The 22005-nt window shown below is 40.3% G+C and overlaps 1 protein-coding gene across 7 annotated transcripts in view; it reads right to left on the bottom strand.

The window, feature by feature from the left end:
* MYO1B (myosin IB) overlaps window positions 1–22005 on the bottom strand; it is a 185816-nt gene that overhangs the window by 151076 nt on the left and 12735 nt on the right. For 5 of the 7 annotated variants that reach the window (XM_064373229.1, XM_064373227.1, XM_064373228.1 and 2 more), the window contains exon 2: window positions 3348–3491. In XM_064373229.1, coding sequence (XP_064229299.1) covers window positions 3348–3482 — 135 coding nt within the window. In that variant the 5' untranslated portion in view covers window positions 3483–3491. Of the gene's footprint in view, window positions 1–3347; window positions 3492–6420; window positions 6682–17137; window positions 17236–22005 lie in introns of those variants that run through there. The other 2 variants (XM_012436618.3, XM_064373226.1) reach the window with 2 other exon arrangements.

Here is a 22005-nt window from a genome sequence, read left to right on the forward strand (position 1 = left end):
AAACACAAAGTCCTTAGTGATACCAGAGAGTCACTAAATCCAACCAATTCTGAAAGCAGAATGACTTTCTGGACTTTCAGGTGAATAAATGTGGATTGTGTGATGGCTACTTACAAAAAGCATATCCTAACACAACCTGACATTTCGTCCTGCCCAGAGTTTCAGGTTTAGTACGACAGGATAAGGGAGTCTGCTTCCAGGGTCAGCTGCTGGCTGCCACAGATCCAGAGGATCACAAGGGATTGTGAATGTGCTAGAGAGTTGATAACTCATACCCAGGGGCAAAGCAATCCTCATGAGAGCTCTGGGAAGGTTCAGACTATTTTTCATTTCTAGATATGTTGGGAGAGGGAAAGCTAGAGGAGATGGATGGTAGGATGTTAGAACTAAACTTCCCTATTTACAGCTGGTTCACATAGGAGGTTGCTGAGGCTATGCGTATACCCAGACTTCAAAAGTCTGGGCCAAGGGTCTTTCTGTTCACTGGCCCCCTTATCAAACATAGCTCTGAACATACAAATTACTGTTCAATATACTCACATGATGAATCATCCCTAGACACTCACCCACTTTTATAATATAAATTGAAGCTACATGACCTTAAAAGAGATTTTTTTGAAACTACATCTTCATTTTCTTGGAAAGAATTAAAAAACAGAGTGAAGCACAAGACAGTAAAATGTTGCATGTCATATTCACTTAGCCTTGGGCATCAAGCTAGCAATTTTACAGCAACCCATGAACAAAAGCAAAGCAGGAGTATTATCAGAATAAGAGCCAGAAATAGATTTCCCCAGGGAAGGATACATGGCATGTGGGGCTGGAGAGTGTGGTAATTAAATTTATCATGCAGCTTTTTTTTTTTTTAAATTACAAAAGCTATATATGCTTGACTTAAGTCCTACAATACAGAGGTCTAAAAGAGTAACCTTCCCTGTCCCCATGCCCGATCCCAACCTACCCCACTATGGTACCCAAAGGTATCGTGCCTGTCTCTCTGTACCTACAGATACACACAAACATACGTACATATTCATAAACCCACACACGCATCTTTTATGAAAGGATCATACTATACACATTACTTTACAATCTCTTTTTTCACTTAAAATAGAGAACACCCAGCCCTCCAACATGAGGTGTTTAAAGTCACAAAACAAAGGCATACATCTCACAGAAACAGTAGTCCTGAATTATCATGGAAAACATTAATTGATATGAATATCTGGAAGCTGAAATCAATTTTCTGCTTTTGTTCTATAACCAGAAAGGGTATTCCAAAAATAGTTTAGAAAATAAAATTACATAGAGCTGAAATGCAGACATTTTGTCTGCTAAAGACTCGTGAATGTTAACACTTGGCATTCTGTTAAAAAGGTGATTGTTTTATTTTTAGTGGCCACAACAAATCAGGTATTTGAATGCACATAATGTGCTACTCTCCATCCTATTTTCAATTCATTTAAAAGTGAATTGTGCTTCTCAAAGCCAAAAAGAAAAATGATCGGTAACGTTCGTTACAATATAATTGATTCCGCCTATCTCCATCTGAAAGACCAATATTTAAAGTCTGTCTTTTATTTGATATCAGACTTTCAATTAAAGCTTCAGAACCCTCAGCTTTCCCACCTGAGAGCAGAACTGCTCCACTTGGAGGGAAGGTGACACCAGGCAGCACTGCCAAGCCAAACAATGCCACCCCTGCTCTGCAGCAGCGCTTTATACCTTTTCCATTTGGATCAGCACTTTAATCGCATCTCTGAACTGTAAACACACTTCAGTTTAGTATCCAGTTATCAAATTAAGACTGCAAAAGCAGTATTCACATGCCTCATGTTACCATCAACCTTTCCCCACTTCCATCAATACAAATTGAGAAGAATGAAAAGGTCAATCCCTAGATGATGACTACAATCCCATAAACAACTTACTCAAAATCATCCTTGAAACATGGTTGGTGCTATGGCCTCAATGTTTGTATCCCCCTAAAGTTTATATATTGAAAGATAGTCACCAATGTGATGGTTCTAGGAGGTTGGGCTTTGAGAGGTGACTAGGTCATGAGGACACAGCTCTCATGAATGGGATTAGTGCCTCATGAAGGAGTATTCTTCCTCCACCACGTGAGGACACAGGGAGAAGGCACCATCTATGAACCAGAAAACAGGCCCTCACTAGACACTGAATATGGCCTCAACGTGGACTTCCTAGATCCTAGAACTCCTGAGAAACAAATTTCTGTTGTTTATAAGCCACTCAGTTTATGGTACTTTGGTAGAGCAGCTCCAACAGTTGGAAGAGAGTTGGCTATCTAGAAAAGAGAGCTATATGTAACATAAAATAATATAGCTGATAATTTGCATATAATTTTATAAAATACATTACTTCCACAAAAGTTATAACCAATCCTACTTGTATCACTGTATTATCTCTTTATTTATACTTCCTCCCTAGGTTGACAGACACAAAAATATTAAGCATGCCCAATAATCTAGTTCTTCTCCATGCACAGATGCATATTTTAAAAAGGAGGAAAGGGAACTCAGGAAGTGAGGCAGAGTCCACTAACACTACTCCCATCTAATACATTCTGTTTCCTTCTCAGCTGCAGGTACAGGGAATCGATGCCTCACTTCTTTGGTTTAGTTAACAATACACCTTTACTTCTAAAGATGCTTTATGCAAACTCTACAAAAGCTGCACATAAATGTATTTTTATTCATGTTCTAAATATATCTAGAGAACCTGACGCTGTGAAATCCTTTATGAAGATGTTTTACAACAGGAAATTTTCTCCTACTATTGCATATACATATTTATGCTTTTGTTTTTGTATATGGCATTAGACTCTCACATAGCAGGACATGACTATCCCCAAATCTCCAGAAACCAAGTACATATTCTTATTTGATAATCTGCTCCTGTCCCTCCTAACTACAAGTGTTAAGAAGGTCCATGTCTTTTTTGACAGTTTACTGCCTTGCATTTCAATGAGTAGCTTCTCCCTGATTAGACTTTGTTAATCTTACAAAGATATCCAAGAAGATAAGATGCCTATGGGTTTCAAAATTCTTCTGAATTCCTCAGAGGACAGTATTCTACTTGCTTTAGAATGCCCCCAACAGCCACTACAATACTTGCACACAGTTGATCATAGAAAGCAGACTGACGTGCCTAATCCATATTATTCATGTGCCAAATCAGTAAAACCTCAACTCTGAGGGTTTAAGCAAATACCGCCGGACTCAAACAGAGAGAATAAAGAAAGAGTCTTGAAGAAGAAAAGACAGCTCTCTGTCACAAAATACAAAGTCTAAACACCACAGATGACCTTCGTGTGTACTTACATATATTTCACTGTGGTCAAAACGCTTTTTGAGGTTGTTGATGAAGGTCTCCTCATTGAGAGGTTCTAAAAGAACCATATCCCCAACTCCAATCATATTGTCCAGAAGTGACGTTTTCACCTCCATTTTGGCCATGATCTCCAGCTGCAGGAGAGAGGAAAAAGGGTCAATTTAAATGAGCAAAATAATTTCAAGTAGGTTCTTGGCACTACTGCAGAGATCCAACACTAGTAGCTCCAAAGACCCTCACCAGCCTTAAAAAGTGTTATAACCTCTCCTGCCTATGAACTACAGCAGGAGCCTCTGACTTGGCTGCAGCTGCCCATTTCCAACCTGCTGCCACAAATGAACCTCCTTCCCAGTCCATCCCCCCGGTAAAGTCCACCTACAGAAAGAGCCACTAGAAAGCCATGGTCTTCTCCTCAGCAGAGTTGCAAAACTCCAGGGGAAAACAAAACAAAACAAAACAAAAACAAACCCACCCCCACTTTCCCTAAGCCCTTAGGTACCAATGTCAGACTTGAACCTATATGAACCCTATTCCTCCAAGATGATAAGAAATGATGCTGCTAACATTTGTTGTTTACTTGCCATATATCAGATACGATACTAATAACTTTACATTTGTTTACTTGCCACATATCAGACATTATGCCAAGAACTTTAAATTAATTTAACCCTCACAATAACTCTACGAGGTAGTTATTATTATTTCTAATTTAAGAAAATTGAAGCTCAGAGATTATGAAACTTGCTATGGGTTACTTAAAAATGTTTTGCATTTGATGTGAAAGAACTCAATCACCATGTTTAACATGGCATCTATGGGAAGAAATTTCATTCCAGACATTCAATGCTGACATATAACCCACTTATAAATCACAGGCTGCCAATATAACATAACCTGCTAAAAGTGGCCTCCATGTTCTTTTTTTTTTTTTTTTTTGAGACGGAGTTTCGCTCTTGTTACCCAGGCTGGAGTGCAATGGCGCGATCTCGGCTCACCGCAACCTCTGCCTCCTGGGTTCAGGCAATTCTCCTGCCTCAGCCTCCTGAGTAGCTGGGATTACAGGCACGAGCCACCGTGCCCAGCTAATTTTTTTTGTATTTTTAGTAGAGATGGGGTTTCACCATGTTGACCAGGATGGGCTCGATCTCTTGACCTCGTGATCCACCCGCCTCGGCGTGGATAGTGCCCACCCTCCCAAAGTGCTGGGATTACAGGCGTGAGCCACCGCGCCCGGCCTCCATGTTCTTAATTCTCGTTCCAACAGACATGCCACTGTTAGCAGCAGAATCAAATTAACATGCAGTAAACAGACCAGAAATACTACAGTTTCCCTTTGGCTCAATCTGGAAATCTACCGAGTGGAAACAGAGGCACACTACAAAGGCAGCATTCTACCCGGCTACTAACATGCCTGGTGCCACCCAAGAGCAGAATGCTAAGCCCCAAGGCTTCCAATCTGATCACTGTCAAGAGAACTAAAAATCTTTCAAATTTCTGAGCATAGGAGTGGGTGGGATGTCTGTGTGTGCGCACACGTCTGTATTACTTTTTCTAATATCACCAGAACTAAATGGTAAAATGGCAGAACTAAATTCATCTGGGCCATTCTCTCTAAATGTTTCCAATGTAGAAGTCAGTTTTATATAACTTCAGTGTGCTGATACTCAATACTTCCGAATACTAATAAATACTTACATATATACCTGTCCCTGATAATGAGTGGAAAGGACATTTGATTCTTTCTGTTAAGGAGTCACTCAGGCACACTATGTCTTATAAAGGTTGGTCTCCTTACTGAAGTCTCAGCAACTTAAACCAATGTCTTCCAATGCTACTTTAGAACATCCTGTAGGTCTTGTAGAAGCAACAGAAACTACATTTAGTTGATCTGGTTTAAAGAGAACTGGGAAGGGCTAGTAATGAAGAAATTCATTATTATTAATTACTAGCAATTTATATGGACCCACAAACATATCCTTTTTTTTTTTACATTGTTTTTTTCTTTTTTCCACCTAGATTTCAGAGGAAACACATCCTTTTTTTACTGATCCTATTAAAACAAGTTTTTGGCTATAAAAAGCCAAAAAAGAAAGACTAAGATGAAACTGAGAGGTTCTCCCAGAAACAACAAAATAAGGAAGCATTTAACACTAAAAAGAAAAACAATAGAGTAACTTTTTTGTTATTGTATGTTTTTAATAACTTTATGCCAACTCTACCTGAAAAGAAGAGTCCCAGATTATCATGAAAACCCAACAATGATGGCCCAAAGAATTGCTCTGTATATTTTGAAGTTGGTGGGGCTCTGTTTTAGAACAAAACTGGTAGGAGCAGGAGGCACGTGCCATGCTATGGAAATGCAGCAGGAGCCATGGAGACAGTGGGGCCAGAATCCACAGAAGGACTTGCACAGGAACAGGACTATTTGTCACAATAAATTTGTCCACAATAAATTAACATCTGAATCAAAGTTCAAGTTCTCAGGCTCGTGTAATGCCAAAAGCACTCTAGCTGCCATGCATTACATGTAATTTGGCAGATGAGGGAAGGTGGCTTAGGGATTAAGGAAGTCAACCTGAGAAGGGTTTCAAAAATAACTACCTCAAACCAGCAATTTAAATTCAGCAAAGCGGTTGAATAGGAACTCTGCCCCAGGGTAGATTCCTGTATATAGTCTATTTATAGGAACAGCTGCAGAAAGGCAACACAGCTTCCCTGCAGGTAACAATAATTAAGCAGCCAACCTTTCTCTATAATTACCTGCTTCACCATATTGGAAAAGATGGTGAAGGAGGCAATTACAGATTTGTATCTAATTTTTACACCTCATCTCAACTTTCTAATCCAAAGAGGAATAGAGAGCAAAACAAATGCTGAGTTATAGGCAACTGGTAAAAAGGGAAGCCCTCTGAAAATACAACTTTTGCAAACCAAAATACAATAAGGCAAGCCACACTGAAAAGGTGACACCAAGATTCACTGAGTCATGCAAACAGTTTTGCTTTGTTTTGTTTATCTATTTAGCACTTAGGGACTTCGGGAGAAGATCCAGTAACAGCCTACCTCACTAACGATGTAAAAACAGGACACAAAGGAAAAGGTGTGGGGGTACTTCCGTATCTTCCTACAGTAGTTTCTGGGATTGTGACCACCATCTCCAGCCTTGGTTTGGTTCACTTCGACATCTCAATGAAATTACTTGGCATATTGGCTCCACCAAAAGAATCCATTTGTTTTTCTTCTCTGAAGGAGTTATGTGCTTAGCACACGATTCAGAATCACTTGCTAACGCCACATTTCCATAAACCATTTGAAGAATTCACATGGGGCTATAAGGAGAGTAAAATGGAATGTATGTAGAGCACTGGGGACACTTTTTGTTTGACACATACTGTTATATATCTACCTCCTCCCTTCCAAGAGCCCCCACAGTAATCCATGCTGTTCTGGGGAAACCAATTTTACTCAGGTACCAGGAATGAGCATGTGATCTAGGCTAAGTCAATCAACATATTCTCATCGTCTAGCCACTGTAACTGATTCAAGGCTGGACATGCAACTGAGCTTGAGACTGTGGCTTGGAATACTAAGGCTGTCTGTCTCTGGATGGCATCACTTGCAGACGTGACACTTGGAACTACTGCAGCCATCTCTACTTTCACAGGGAGGGTTGGTAGGAAGAGGAAGATGACACATGGAAGAGGACAGGGCAAGAAAATTACCTAGAATTGGTCAGGCGCAGTGGTTCGTGCCTGTAATCCCAGCACTTTGGGAGGCTGAGGAGGGTGGATCATTTGAGGTCAGGAGTTTGAGGTCAGGAGTTTGAGATCAGCCTGGCCAACATGGTGAAATCCCACCTCTACTAAAAATACAAAAATTAGTCGGGTAGTAGTGGCACGCCCTTGTAATCCCAGCTACTCAGGAGGCTGAGGCAGGAGAACTGCTTGAACCCGGGAGGTAGAGGCTGCAGTGAGCTGAGATTGCACCACTGCACTCCAGGCTGGGCAAAAGAGTGAGACCCTGTCTCAAAAGAAAAAAAAAAAAAGGAAAAGAAAATTACCTAGAATTATTAGTACTGGAGCCTTGATGACATCCCAAACCTCTAGATCAAATTGCACTTGAAGCTTGTCCTATCTCTCAAGTTTTCAGTGATGTAAGCTAATTATCTTTATTGTCTAAGCTGTTTGAGTTGGATTTTCTATTTGCAACAGAAAGCATCTTACCTAATAAGAGACTGGTACCAGGAAGTGAAGTGTTCTAAATAACACACCAAAAAGCAAACACTGGCTGATCTAAGGCACAGGCTAGAGGACATGAGGACCTACTGTCTTGGACTGACATGATGATCATCTTTGCTATTTAATAGTGAAACAGTGGACTAAACCATGGCCCATTGTATCTAAAGACTTGGACCTTTGTCCCTGCGACATTAGAGAATATGAGAAAAATTCAAGATGCCAGTATATGGGTTGGCTATTTCTTAAGGATTTACAAGAAAAAGACAAGCTTGCTGTGAAACTGGACTGTCTGAAAGGCCAGAGACGAAAACATATGGCTCTGCTCAGAGACTCACCCCGCCTGGAGGTGGAAGACAGAGAGGCGTATCCTATCCCAAGCACCACCTCTGCCTCTGTGGCCTGAGAAAGAAATAAGCCCTCCTGCCATGCAGATGTAGCCCAGGAGAGGTGCCACCCCACTCTACTGCTTCTTATGCTTCTTACTAGTCCCAGGTGAATTCTACTACCAAGAACTATGGCAAGCTGCAAAGTACCAAGGCCAGGAAACAATTCTCAGACCATGTTCTAGTTTCAGAATTTTGAGACTTAGCAGTATATTCAGTTTGGGTTACTAGTCCAGAAAAGCGGTCTTTTTAAGGGTGCCGATTTAGGCCAGCCACCAGCCCACTAACTGGTGCCAGGCAACTCCACAGGCTGTGCCAGCTCTTTCCAGCTGATTGTCCATCCAAGAAAAACAAAATATATTATTACAATGGTTCCTTCCCCTATCTACTCTCATCTCAAGAACTTCTAAAGTAACTACTACCTATATTTCAACACACACTAATTCATTTACTGGTATCTTTTGCAAAGTTAAAATACCATTTAAAATACTGTCAGCAGCATTTCAGAGGTTACTCAAAATCCAAGAGAATGCAGCATAAACATCCTATAGCATCTTAAAATAGCCATCTGTGGCCTACATGTAAACTTAATGATTCTATCTAGTCATTAACCTTCAATCGCAAGCCACCTACCATATGTCAACATCATCTGCGCTTGGGAATGTCAAGACCAACACAGCCCCCTAACACACAGAGATGACTACACAAAACAGCACATCCATGTGAAGTGCATGGTCATTCCACTATTCAATATCAAAATGATAATACAGAGAAGTTATTCCAAATTAATAATTAATTAAATAATAACTAAGAGAGATGGAGGATAAGCTAAAATGAAATTCATCTTATCTGTCCTCCATTGAATTTGAAGCTCTCAGAGTACCACAAATAAGAACAATGTATACACTGAAGCACTTTTATTGTAGAATTTGAAAGAATATTCACAAATCAGAGCTGAGGTTGCAATGATTAATAAGAATATTAAATCACTAAAGTAGTTTTAAATTGGAAGGAACTTTTTTTTTTTTTAAATGAAATAGGATCTTGCTATGTTGCTCAGGCTGGTCTCAAACTCCAGGTTTCAAATGATCCTTCTGCCTTGACCTCCCCAAGTGCTGGGATTGCAGGCATGAGCCACTATACTTAGTTTGAAGGAACTTTTAAAACAAAGCCAAAAGAGTCATTTCCAGGAAACCTTAGTGAAAGCAGTTATCTATTGCTTTGGTAATTGTAATTGAGGACATTTAAAACACATGTATTATAACATCATTAGCAGTACAACACCATTAGCAGTATAACATCATTAGCAATATATACCCGAGGCAACACCTACAGGGACTCTTCTTAACACAGTAACAAGTGTGTTTTATCTGACTCCAGTTCCACTCATTAACCTCCCTGTATAGTGGTCATGCATGCATGACAGCACCTTTTCTAGAAAATCAGCTCTTTGGTGTCAAGAATCACGTCTTACTCAACTTTATTTCCCGAAAGCATGGTGCACAGCCTCTTGCACATGTAGCCATTCAATGACATACAAAGGGAAAACAAGTATGCAAATTTCCGATTGAAAACTGAGTCATACAACAATGCAGGTCCTCACAGCTGCCATCCTTTGGTTTGGTCACAGCAGACCAGAAGGCAAAACAATGACAGGGGCTTCAAGCCACTTTGATCCATTCCTCCAAAAACATATTATCGACAAAGGGCAGGAAACAGAATTGAGCCAGTTGGCTTCCAACAAGATCACTAACACTTTTAAGAATAACATAAGAAACATATTTAGGTAAGAAAATGGGGCCAGTATGGCAAGATTTCATGAACACAGTAACTCTCAGCAAATCCTGATGGCAAAACAAAGGCAAAAGAGGCACCAAGTCTGTAGGATGTGGTTTAGTACCTAACATAATGTGAGCTAAGGGACTGAGAAAAACTGGAATTTCCTTCCTAGATCTTTTAAAATAGCACCAAATCTCATGTCTCTGAGAGAGGTTAGATTAAATTTCCATTCAATTCAGTTCAACCAGTTTTTACAGTATTGAATCCTGTTGTGTTGCTGGCATGGTGTAAAGTGCTAAGAACACAGTGAACATCGTGGCACCTCCCCCTCCCAGCATCACCCTCTGGGAACTCACAGTCCAATAGGAAAGTCAGAGAAATAGGCCACTTTTGAAATTTTCAGTAACCTTTTTAATAATTAAAAGTAACACATGTGCACTATAGGAAAAAATCTAGAAAATGGAGATGAGCAAAAAGACTATAAACCAAATTCAACATCCTTATGTTTTGGTCTAAATCCTTCTGAATTTATTAGAATCCTTTTTAAAACTGATTTTCATGCAACCAATGAATTGGCCACCTTTTCTCGTTTTGTAAATTTTGATATGCTGTTTCAAGGTAGGAATGTGAAATCATTCCATAGGAGCTGAAATTGTGGTGCTGCCTCAGTAATGCCCCCACCACTTTTAAATTCAGCCAAATTGCATGGCCATCTGCTCCTTTATTCTTACCTTCTCCTTTGCCCCAAATTAGCAACCCATATTATCGACAGCCTGCCTACCAATCATCTCTACCACTTGGCTGTGTCAAACATCTCAACACATGTCCAAAATTTGTATCAATCATCCCACATCAAAATACAAAAAAACAAACAAGAAAAACCTCTTATTCCCTCTCAATTCCACAAAATAACAATTGACCCATCCAAGTTCTCATCCTTGGCTTCTCCCTGTCTCTTACTTCCTCCTCCATATCCAAGCTCTCTCACTGATTGCGTCACCTTGATCACTCTCATCTCTATACCTTCCCCTCAAAAGCCTCCTAAGGGGTCTCTCTGCCTTGTCTGGCCACAACAGCCCTGCCTTTCCTTTCCCCCATCCCACATTACCCAAGTTACTTTTTCAAACCACAATCTGATTAGGCATACCCTCCTTCAAACCCTTCAATAACTCTCTAGTGCCTTTCAGCCAGCTTTATGATTCTTTAGCAGATCCTCCAACAAATTAAACATAGAGTCCCTACATGACTGAGAAATTCCACCTCTGGGTATATACCCAAAAGAAGTGAAAGAAGAAACTCAAACAGATGTTGGTACACCCATGTTCATAGCAGCATCATTCATAAAAGCCAAAGAGTATACAGAACCCAAGTGTCCATCAATGGATGAATGGATAAACAAAATATGGTACATACACAAAGTGTACAGTACAATCACAAAATAGTACTCAGCCTTAAAAAGGAAGGAAATCCTGATACATGCTACAACATCAATGAACCTTGGGAGCACTATGTTATGTGAAATAAGCCAGTCCCAAGAGTACAAATATGATCCCACTTATATGAGGCACCCAAAATAGTCAAATTCATAGAGACAGAAAGAAGAATGGTGGTTACCAGGGGCTGGGAAGAGAGAGTAATGAGGAAGTGCTGTTTAACAGGTACAGTTTTAGTTTGGGGTAATGAAAAAGCTCTAGAGATAGTGGTGATGGCGGCACAATGGTGTGAAGGTACTTAACGCGACTGAACTGTACACTTAAAACAGGTTAAAATGGTCAATTTTATGTCATGTATATTTTACCAATTAAAAAAAAAAATTCCTTAGAAGAGAACACATGATTCCACAGCCTGACTCTTGCCTTCCTCCTTAGTCCAATCTCTCCCCTGCAAAGTCTCCCCTTACACACATACAAAGAAGCCAAGGCCTGCCACGGCTCCTTAACCGGACCACCCTGAGTGGTGGGTATACATCAGCCCAAACAAAGCTTCCAAGGATCTGCCATCAGGACACAGACACCATAGTCAGGTGGCTGTGGGCATCAGAACAGGGATCTCTGTGGGCACAGAGATCCAGGGAACAGGATATCTTGCGGGGAACCTTCCCAGGCTCCCCCAGAGGAAGCCTGTCTGAAGAGAAAAATGAAGCACAGTGACAGACCATGGGGGGCAGACGGAACAGCTGCCTTTGTTGCCCAGAGTGGTTCTAGCTGTAGGTCCTCCAGAGATTCCGCTGAGCCTCTTATCAGACAAAAATACCCCCAAACTTAAACCAGTGTCAATAACCATTCCTCATAGGAGTCATGCTCTGAGTAAGCCAAGTCTTACGGACTGAATGCTTGCGTCCTCCCAAAATCCATTATGTTGAAGCCCTAGCTCCCAGTATGATGCTATCTGGAGGTGGGTCCTCTGGAAACTAATTTGGTTTAGATGCAGTCAGGAGGGTGAGGCCCCCCCATGAAGAGATCAGTGTCCTTATAAAAAGAAAAGGAACCAGAGCTCACTCTTTCTCTGCAGCGTGAAGACACATAAAAAAGGCAGCCATCTGCAAGCCAGGAAGAGGACCCTCATCAGAAACTGAATCTATCAGCAACTTGATCTCCCACTTCCCAGCCTCCAGAACTGTGAGAAATGAATGTCTGTTCTTCAAGCCACCCAGTCTATGATGTCTCGTTACAGCAGCTTGATCAGACTAATACATCAAAATACTTCACTCACAATTGTGAGTTTGTTTGTCTGCTCTTCCCCTGGAGAAAGGACGTTTACGTTCTCAATGTACAAAGGCCCTGTGCCTGGCAGTGTGGCTGACACACAGGGCTCTGATGTGTAGAGAAAATAAATAAATAAATGCACAGTAGAGAGGCACAGCCCATTCTTCTGTCCAGGACAGTTTCCATCATCACTACCCTTCCGCTCCAGGTCATAACTGGCAAAGGACCATCAGAGAGCCTCGATGACACACCAGGAATGTCTTCACAAAGGATTCAAGTTAGAAACCAAAGGACAAGACACTTCCTTAGTATTTACCAACCAAAAAGGCAAATTGGGTGAAAATAGGATTCTTTAGGACAATTTACTCAAGCAGCATTATTCTCAAAGGTTATAGGGCTGGTAGGCCACACAGAATCACCTGGGGTGCCTTGCAGGGCTCCCTGAAGCATAGGAGAAAGTGAGTGTCCCAAGATGCATTTGTGAAAAGATTTAGGTGATGGCTGATGTTCATTCCCACCTACGCACTTGCTTAGAGATATTTATATAAAGTGTGTCTATTCACAGCATTTGCCTCGCCAACTATAGTTCTCTCATTTTCCAATCCTTAATTAAAGCCAACTATATATTGAGAACCTCCCCACCCCATTTTCGCTAAAGCTTCCTGCTGAAATGTCTAATGGAATGCTAGTAGGACGGCTTTTGTCAGAATCTTGGATTATGGAAGAAATAGGCACAACTACTGGGCAATTTCCATAGAGGATGTTGTTGCCTTATGTTCAAATTCTGGCTAATACAAAGGAGATGAAATTATAGGCAATGAGGAAATACAACAGATTTAAACAGGAAGTAAAAACAAACAAGTGGATATAAGCAAACAGAAGCCCACATGCCATACCTGACTCCAACCTTAAGAAGCTGTGAGTAGGAGGGGCATTCTGGTTATCCATGGGTTAACACCCTAGGTTGTGTCTCCGCAGAGGCAGAGAGGGGCCAGAAACACCAAGGTGGAGGTCTGTTCTGAGTATAGAAAAGCTGGCCTTACCAACAAAAGCCATCAACAAGGAGATACCCTCAACAAACCACCCTCAATCCCCCAGGCACAGACCAGTTATTAAGGACTGAAAGCATTTAGAACCTTACAATTCGCAAAGTGATGAGGGGGGAAAAATTTTTTTGCCCAACTGTGGAAAGTGAGAATGACAAGTATCCCACCTAGACTAATTAGTAGAAATTCTGAGTCAAAAATAACAGCGGCTGCTATAACAACATGGAAGGTTTTGGATTACCAGCGACCAACTTTCACTTGTGACGTAAAGGCAAAATTTCTAAGTGCCTTTGTTTATAATTAAAGAGCAAGGAGTGAGACCTTAGAATCCCAGGCAAAACCTTCAAGAAAGCAGTGGACCCAGCTGGTTTCTAGAAGATCCAGGGTGAGGATGAAGCTTTTCTGACGGGTCTGAAAATGGTCTTTCGCACCTATTTTATTACATATACCCTTCAGTCTAATTCCTAAATCACCAAGCTCTTCAGAACACTGCACCGTTTTTCAAAGAGAGATTTTGCTTCTATATTACAGAAGGCTTACAGCAATAATTTACTACAAAGGATCCTTTCAATCCACCCCAGTGTGGTACGGCACAGGCTGTGGACCACAGACCCAGGCTCAAATCCAAAGGAATTCATCTCTGGAATTCAAATTTCTAGTCTAAAAACTCAGGAGTGACAATATCTATTCCACAGGGTTGTTACGTAGCCTGACTGTGAGAGCTAACTTATTTGAGTTTCACCCTCTCCAATGTCCATTTCTTCTTCTGACCCTGAAGAGCTCACCTACTCTCTGTCCTGTCTTCTGGGAGATGTGTCCAGGTAACTAACCTAGTGAGTTGCCTCATTTGCAGTTTACCTTGCATGAGGTTTAATACCCCGAGGAGGAAATGCACCAGCATCACTGACCCTACAGTCATTTCCCAGAGGAAGCTCTGCAGAGTCATGGCAGGAATGGCTGCCAAAGGGCAGGACAACTTCAGAGAGTGCAACCCCCACCCCAAGGCTGGGTCTGTAAGTCATGTCCTGCCTCCCTCTCCACCCCCTCAACATAGAGCCCTCACCTGCCACAACCCTAGAAGGTCCAGAATGTGCAGCATGCAGCCCCAGCTGTAAGAGGAACCTGTCATCATGCTATACAGCTCATAATGACTGGTAGGAGAATTAATGAGCTAACGTCTGAAAAAGGGCTACAAGTTCCTAAGGGACAAGGTAGCCACAAACTATAAACTGCTGTTATATCCAGAAACACAAACTCAGCTGTAGAGAGGAACGTGCTAATTATAACACACGGACTTCTCAATGTGTTCCTTCGAGGCAGATTTTAAAAATTCCAAGAAGTCAGTGTGTTTAGATTGGCAAACCTGAGAACCCTGGAACCCCTAGGTGAACGTAAAACTGTTAATATAACTGGCATGCCCAACTCTGATTTGTTCCTGGTGGGTGCACAGACGCCAAGAACGACGGGTGATTATTGAATTGAATACAGCCACCAGGGGAAAACCAACTTCCCTTCCAAATGAATCAGCTTATTAATCAGAGGGTCACAATCTTGCTCCATGTGCTAAGATACTCACCAAAGTCTTACACCACTTGTAGATTCATTTCTCAGTTCTCTCTATACTTGATCAAATCATGCAATCACTCAAGGGACTCCTTCATTATAAGTAAAAGTACAGTGGCTTGCACCTGGTAGGCACTCACGTAGGTTTCCCTGTACTATTACTGTGTTTTGGAGGCCACTCCAGATTGGTTCTGAACAAAGACACTCACATAAAACAGCCTGGGGTACAGCAGGCAGAACGACCTTCTTTTTAAAAAAAAAACAGGGGCCTTCCCATCGTTCAGGTTCTTTCCAGTGACAATGGAGAGAAATGTACTGAACTTAGCGCACTATTCTTGTTTGTGGGCTAAGGAAGCAAACTATCTCTCCAGAAAACAACAGCTTTGGCATTTTGCGACAGACTGTAGGTTACAACGACTACTGCAGTGGTTCTGGAGAAAACGTCCACAAGATCCAAGTTGCAGACCCAGCTCTGCAGCAAGTTCACAATGAGACCCTGGGCACAGTGCCACCTTCGAGCCTCGGTTTCCTCACAAAGGTGTGTTACACATCATCCCCTAAGATCTTGTCCCAGCTTCCACCACTGTTGATTCAACAAAAAAAAGGCTCAACTCTGGAAAGACTGAGTTTGCTCATTTTCGGGTAAGCATGTATCCTGGATCTGGTTATAGCGAATGTTAAAAACCAAAAAGCCAGCAAATGCCAGACCACAAGAATGTTTCTCAATGACATTTACTTAGAGGCAAAGGAAAGCAGCTCTCTTTATTCTGACCTCATAATCAAAATAAAATGTATTAAGAGTGTAACCATACACAGCACAGAAAGAGACCCATAGAATAACCAGATAAGTTAAGCCATCAAGGCACATTTGAACACGCTTTCTATGTGTTTACAATACATGGTTAGCTACAAAATGGAACTGGCTACTTATAAAATCTCATCTAGTTAGGAAAGCAAAAAAAGTCTAAAGATGACAAATTTTAAAATCTACAACGTCTCTTAGATTTTGTAAAACAAATTTTAAAATCTTAACAGTGAAGCTTTGGGAGTGTCTTCATACTAAAGGTTTAAGAAAGTTTTGTAGAATAATAAAAATTCAGAAGCTTCCTCAAGCAGTTATCCACTAAAATAAAGTCTAATAAACTATGTAAACAGAGATTTATACATTTACATTGGGATTTCATGAATGTTTATTAGTTGAGAATTGATCAAATAAAAATAGCTAAGATGTTCCAAAAAAGACACTGATAATGTAAATTGAGAAGGCAAAACTACTTTGTCATTTTAAAAGAATTTTTAAAGAAAATAGCTACAGTGCTGCAGTAGGTTACTTCATCTACACTGATTAAAATCAACAATCGTATTAGAATTTGGAAACATTTTCTAGGTGAATTTCTAGTTTTTCTAATGTTGGAAGCATTACAGTTAAAATCAAAGGCACCATAATTCTTATATATTCCTAAATACATTCTGAAGTAGTTATGAAGAACAAGACAATACAAACCAACGCATAAGGCATGCCATAACTGATCATTTTTAAGTCACAAATAAAATGTTTACTGAAATTTTTCTTTATAAAATTCACATTTATAAATGTTAACTAAATTTGAATAGTTCTGCTAATTTCCAAATCCTCTACAGGATACAGCAATTATTTCATATATTCATATAAGGAGATATACCTACAAATAACACCCCCACACCGTTTTTTCTCCTTGAATATAGCACACATGTTACTAAACTATAAAGCTATAGAAAAAATAATTTTTAAAGTTAACTGCCTTGACCATGTATGGAGCAATACAACAAATTTTCCCAAAGAAAGTTTTAGTAAGAAATAAAATATGCAATAGTGAACTACTTTTTAAAAACCTGATAACTTCCTTCTATTAGTAGTTTATCAAAAAAGGGGCTTTCAAAATACATTATTATAAATCATTAAAACTTAAAATTTACAGTTCTACCCTTATTGAGTTTGTCTCTCAATAGGTGGGTAGAAAAACTAGAGTTCTTTTTAAATGACAAAATCATAAGGCCCTTCTAGTTTAGAAATTAAAACTGCTTACCAACTTTTCTTCTCCATTGTTTTTTCCACTGATTTAACTAGCACTTTAGCCTTCAGTTCATATGAAAGAGAGAGACAAACATTCGTTGTGACAGGGAGAACACACTAAGTACAACAAATATTTTGCAAACAGATAAGAAGGGTAAAGTAGGTCAATATCCTGTAGCTAGGAAGAGGCGGCCTCAACTTCCATCCAGGGCTGTTTTATATGAGTTAATCATATAAAACTGATCGAGAGTCCATCACGGTTACATGCTGGACTCTCTTCTATTGACAAACTCCCACTCTGACCCATGCTCCCGGTATACACAAAGTAATGGGCAGGCACTGAAAGAAGAAAAAATGAGAGACATATCTACTGCTTCTCATGCATGTGCAAACTAATTGAGGAAAGAATATTTAAGAGCAAGATAACCAATACAATATGCTCACATAGGGCACATGATTCACCTCAAAAGGAGGACTATAGGGATGAACATTTCTGTTTAGAGGTGGAGTTATGATCATGGTGCAGGAGAATCACAGGATAGCTGAAGAGATGAAATAATAGGATGTGATTAAGTAGAAAAGAAGTGTAAAGCAAGAAATAAAAAAACATTCAGAAGATGGTGACTGCACAGAATGGTAGCTGAGTACGTTTGGTATGGGGCCTGGTGAACAATGAAGCTGCGATGAAAGGTAATCCAAGGCTAGACTGGGATTCAGACCTCAAGAGCTCACAGTTGTTAGAGTGGTGGGAATGGGTGGGTGGGGAGAGAAGCATTTCACGGCCTAACCAGTGCACGTGTGCTGCAGTCGTTAATTACATCAATGCATCAGGATGGCAACAAGTGAGACTGAGAGTCACTGGTGATGGTCCCATGGGAGAAAAAAGTGAGGACAGCCACTGCATACAGATGACGGGGAGCCACCAAAATGATTTGGAGCACAACAGAGACAACAAATTTAAAGGAGGCTTAAGCAGAGGATGGGCAGTCTGAATTTGTTGGGAAAGTGACTAAATGCAGGGAGAAGGACTGCTCTGTACAGCTGTTCAGTTTGTGTACTGCATAAAAGTGGGCCAGCTAGGAGGGGAAATGGTGACTAAAATAAAGTTGAGCTGCTGTGGGATTATGTCTACCCCAAAGAGTGCCTTTTTCTCACTGCATACAGGCCCTATACAAGATATTATACCAAGGAATTCACTTGGGACACCAATCTAGTAGTAGAGGAGCAAGAATTAGGATAATGCTAATGGAAATGAAACAAGAGATGTGCCAAGAGAAAACACAGATGAGTCTATCATAAAAGGTGGGAAACTAATTTGATAGAGGGTGCATAAGAAACAAGAGGGTTTAAGACTAAAGTAGAGATTCTCTTATCCAAATGCATAAGGATTGAAATTTTGGTTTATTTTTTTGAAGTCAGTTAAATTTGAAAGTCATAAAAAAATGATACATACCTAAACATGTCATTTTAAACTAAGCTCTACAAATATACAGTTCTTGCTAATCTTTTGTTATAGTGCTGGAGCCTTTTGTTTGAGTATATGTCCACCGTAGTAGCACTCGATTGTCTTTTTTTAATAAACCGTCCTCAAGGCATCATCCTCTAAGTCCAATTGCTTTAAAGAATGGTGAAGCTCTACAGAGCCCTGGAAAGTGATGTGTGGTAGGCTGCATTACCCTTTACAAATGCCCCATACCCCTTCTTTACATCCTGCCTTGCTGAATTTAGGCATACAGCCAATGAGAGCTTCAAAGCAGGTGTCCCCTCTGCCACAGGGACCAGCAATGGTCAAGAAGTCACTGCCCCATCAGTCTGAGAGTCCCCCCCGATCCACAATGGACACACAGTGTGAACATGGATTACTGCTTTGAGTCAGTAAGACTATCATGTTTTACATAATCACAACTTAACCCACCAATCATGAATGACTGATAATATCAGTGAGAATACTTTTATTTTATGATCCCCCAAATTTTTTACTTATCTCAGCCACTCCTAAATTGGCCACAGTCATTTATGGAAATTCATTCTCATCAGGTGATTTCCAAAGTATTCAGGTGAATTTTCATAGAAACAACAATTCTTTTGGTACATGTTTAAAGTTATTATATTAAACTATAATAAGTACAACTGGCACACACAGGTCTGGAAATTAACACAGTCAAGTCTGAAGAAGCATACGTCTCAATCGGTGGGAAATGAAACTCAAGAGCACACTACAGGGTAGCCCTCTCGCTTAGAGTATTAGTGTGTCTAAGGCATCAGCTGATCCACTTTACAGAGGAAAAAGGAACATCAACTAATCCAGCAAGTCTGGAAGTAATAAAAGCTCATGCTGTTTTCTAAAGCTGGGAGTCTAGACAACTATAAGAATGAACAGAACTATCGTTATTACCAGGTTAAAAATCTGGTTGGTTTTTCAAAAGTATATCCAACTACCATATTTATTCTGACCCAAATATATAGTCATAAGTGTTTAAGTCATTTAGGAAAGCACAAAAGTAACACTTCAAATCCACAACCAGACATAAAGTCAAGGGTACAAGGTCACATGTCATTCTATAACTTGGCTCTTAAAGATAGAAAGAATAAACACAGAAATTACTCTTAAAAACTAAATTTGAGTTTCATAATTTAAAATTACATACTCTTTCAAACTGTCAACACAGACAAATGTTTCTTTGAAAAGGAATTTCACTCTCTTAAAAAAAGCAAAGGCTCCCAGAAAAATCTGGGTGCTTCTCCTCTAAGTAGCTAAATGGTAAATCCATTCATGACTTACACAGTTTTAGAAATCTGACATTCAGCCTGTTCAATAAAAATATGTTTTTTAATGTAAAAATGATATTGATATATTTCAATAGACTACTGAAACACTATGTAAAGACATATATTCCAGAAACCCCAAAACAACCAACATTATGTAAACATATACATACCAGAAGCCCAAAACAGCCAAAGAGTTTAACACATACTTACAAGTCAACCCTGACCCCAATAGCATGCATGTAAAGGCTCCTCACTCAGCACCAAACAGAATAACCTTAACTTCTATATAGTTTCAATTAAAAAAAAAAAAAAAAGCCTATCTGGAATAAAAGACTGTAATATTATACCCTCCAAAATAATTCTGCCCCCAGGCTCTACAAGGATAGTTACCCACTCAGTCTTATTTTAACCAAGGTAAGCTCTTGAAAAGAACGGAAACCCTGGCTGTCCACATCCCACCCCCGGACACTCCTTATTTTCCTTAGTGCTTCTCCATCCTCTACTTGTCACAGAATGATGTTCCCCAGAGTTCTGTCCTCTGCTTTCCTCTCTTCTCACTGCACCCTCTAAGCAATCCTAACATTATCCACACCTTCTGCCACACATAGCTACCCATGATCCCTTCACCTGAACCCCAGGCCCTGCCTTTTCCCTAAGCTCTGGACCTTGCATTTCAACAGTCTCTGAAGCTCCCTCACTGTCTGGATGCCCCACATTCCAAAACGAACCCCTCATCTGCAGCCCTGTCTATGCAAACCATTCCCAACATCACACAAACCAGAAACTAGGGAGTTAACCCAGACTCCAACTCTCCCTGCCCCACCAACCAAGTCACTTCATCCATTACCTGATGACATGGAAGTGTTCACAGCAATCTTTGACCCAATTGCCTCAATCTCAATCTCTACTGTCAGAAAATCACTCAAAATACAGAAAAGGTTAAATGTGCAAAAAGGTTTATCGCAATATTATTCACAACAGCAAAGTGGCAGAAAGAACCCAAATGCCCCAAAACAAAGGGATGTTGCAGAAAATGATAGTACTCAATGGAATAACACATAATTATAAAATTTATTTCAAATACTATGCAGTAATATAGAAAATGTATGTACTCTATGATTACTATCATATTTTAAAACATTCACATAAAAAGCCTCGAAAAGAATATTCAGAAATGACCATAGTTGATACTTTAGAGTGGTAGGCTCTTGAGTGTCTTTTTAAACTCCATTTTACCATAGAATTCCTGCATCCCTTCAGCTGCTATTCCACCTCCCGCTACACCTGTTGCAATACCAACTCAAACTCCCATAAAATGTTTCCCCCTAAATCCTATTATGCTGTAGCCCTCAGCATGAGATCCTCAAAATTGATTAATTCTTTTAAGAAATCCAACTGGACATATAAACAGCTGCACAACTGGGCTCCCAACATCTGCCGGGGTTATTAACTGTTCTAGTCAGAAAAGATCACCACGCACAAGCTGCTGCCAAGGCAGCAACTGTAAAGCTGGAAGCTAAATCACAGAGTAGGTGAAGCTGACTATGTATCAAATGTCCAACATGGCTCACTGCCCACCAGGTAAGGAACGGGTATTTCCCCCATCCGAGTTGCAGAAGACAGGTATTACATCCCAGAGTACATGAGACACAAAACAGGTCACTTCGAAGGGCGTAGATTAGTACAAATTTCCTTTAAGATTTTACCTATACCTTTGTGTTGTTGTTTAAACTGGCGACAAGTGCCCAGTATTAAGACTGGGCTGGCGGTTCCAGGATTATGTCTTCCATGCTCATGCCATACCCTTGGGATGCCTAGGTTAAACTCAACAACTTTATCCTCCTCCACAGTATTAGTGTGTATGAGATGAAGGCACAAGGTCATGCCAACATCTTACAGCTCTGTGACAAAAGCTAACAAGCAGCTACAACTGCTGCCATTCTCAAAAAGGGCACAGTCACGCACCACATCTGTTTCGGTCAACAGACCACACATATAATGGTGATCCCGTAAGATTAAAATGCAGTTGAAAAATTCCTATTGCCTAGTGATGTCACAGTGCAATTACTTTCTTGTTTTATGAATTTAGTGTAGCCTAAGGGTACAGTGTTT

Source organism: Aotus nancymaae, unplaced genomic scaffold (assembly GCF_030222135.1).
Source record: "Aotus nancymaae isolate 86718 unplaced genomic scaffold, 86718_ANA_hifiasm-v0.15.2.pri h1tg000008l, whole genome shotgun sequence".
Taxonomy (NCBI): domain Eukaryota; kingdom Metazoa; phylum Chordata; class Mammalia; order Primates; family Aotidae; genus Aotus; species Aotus nancymaae.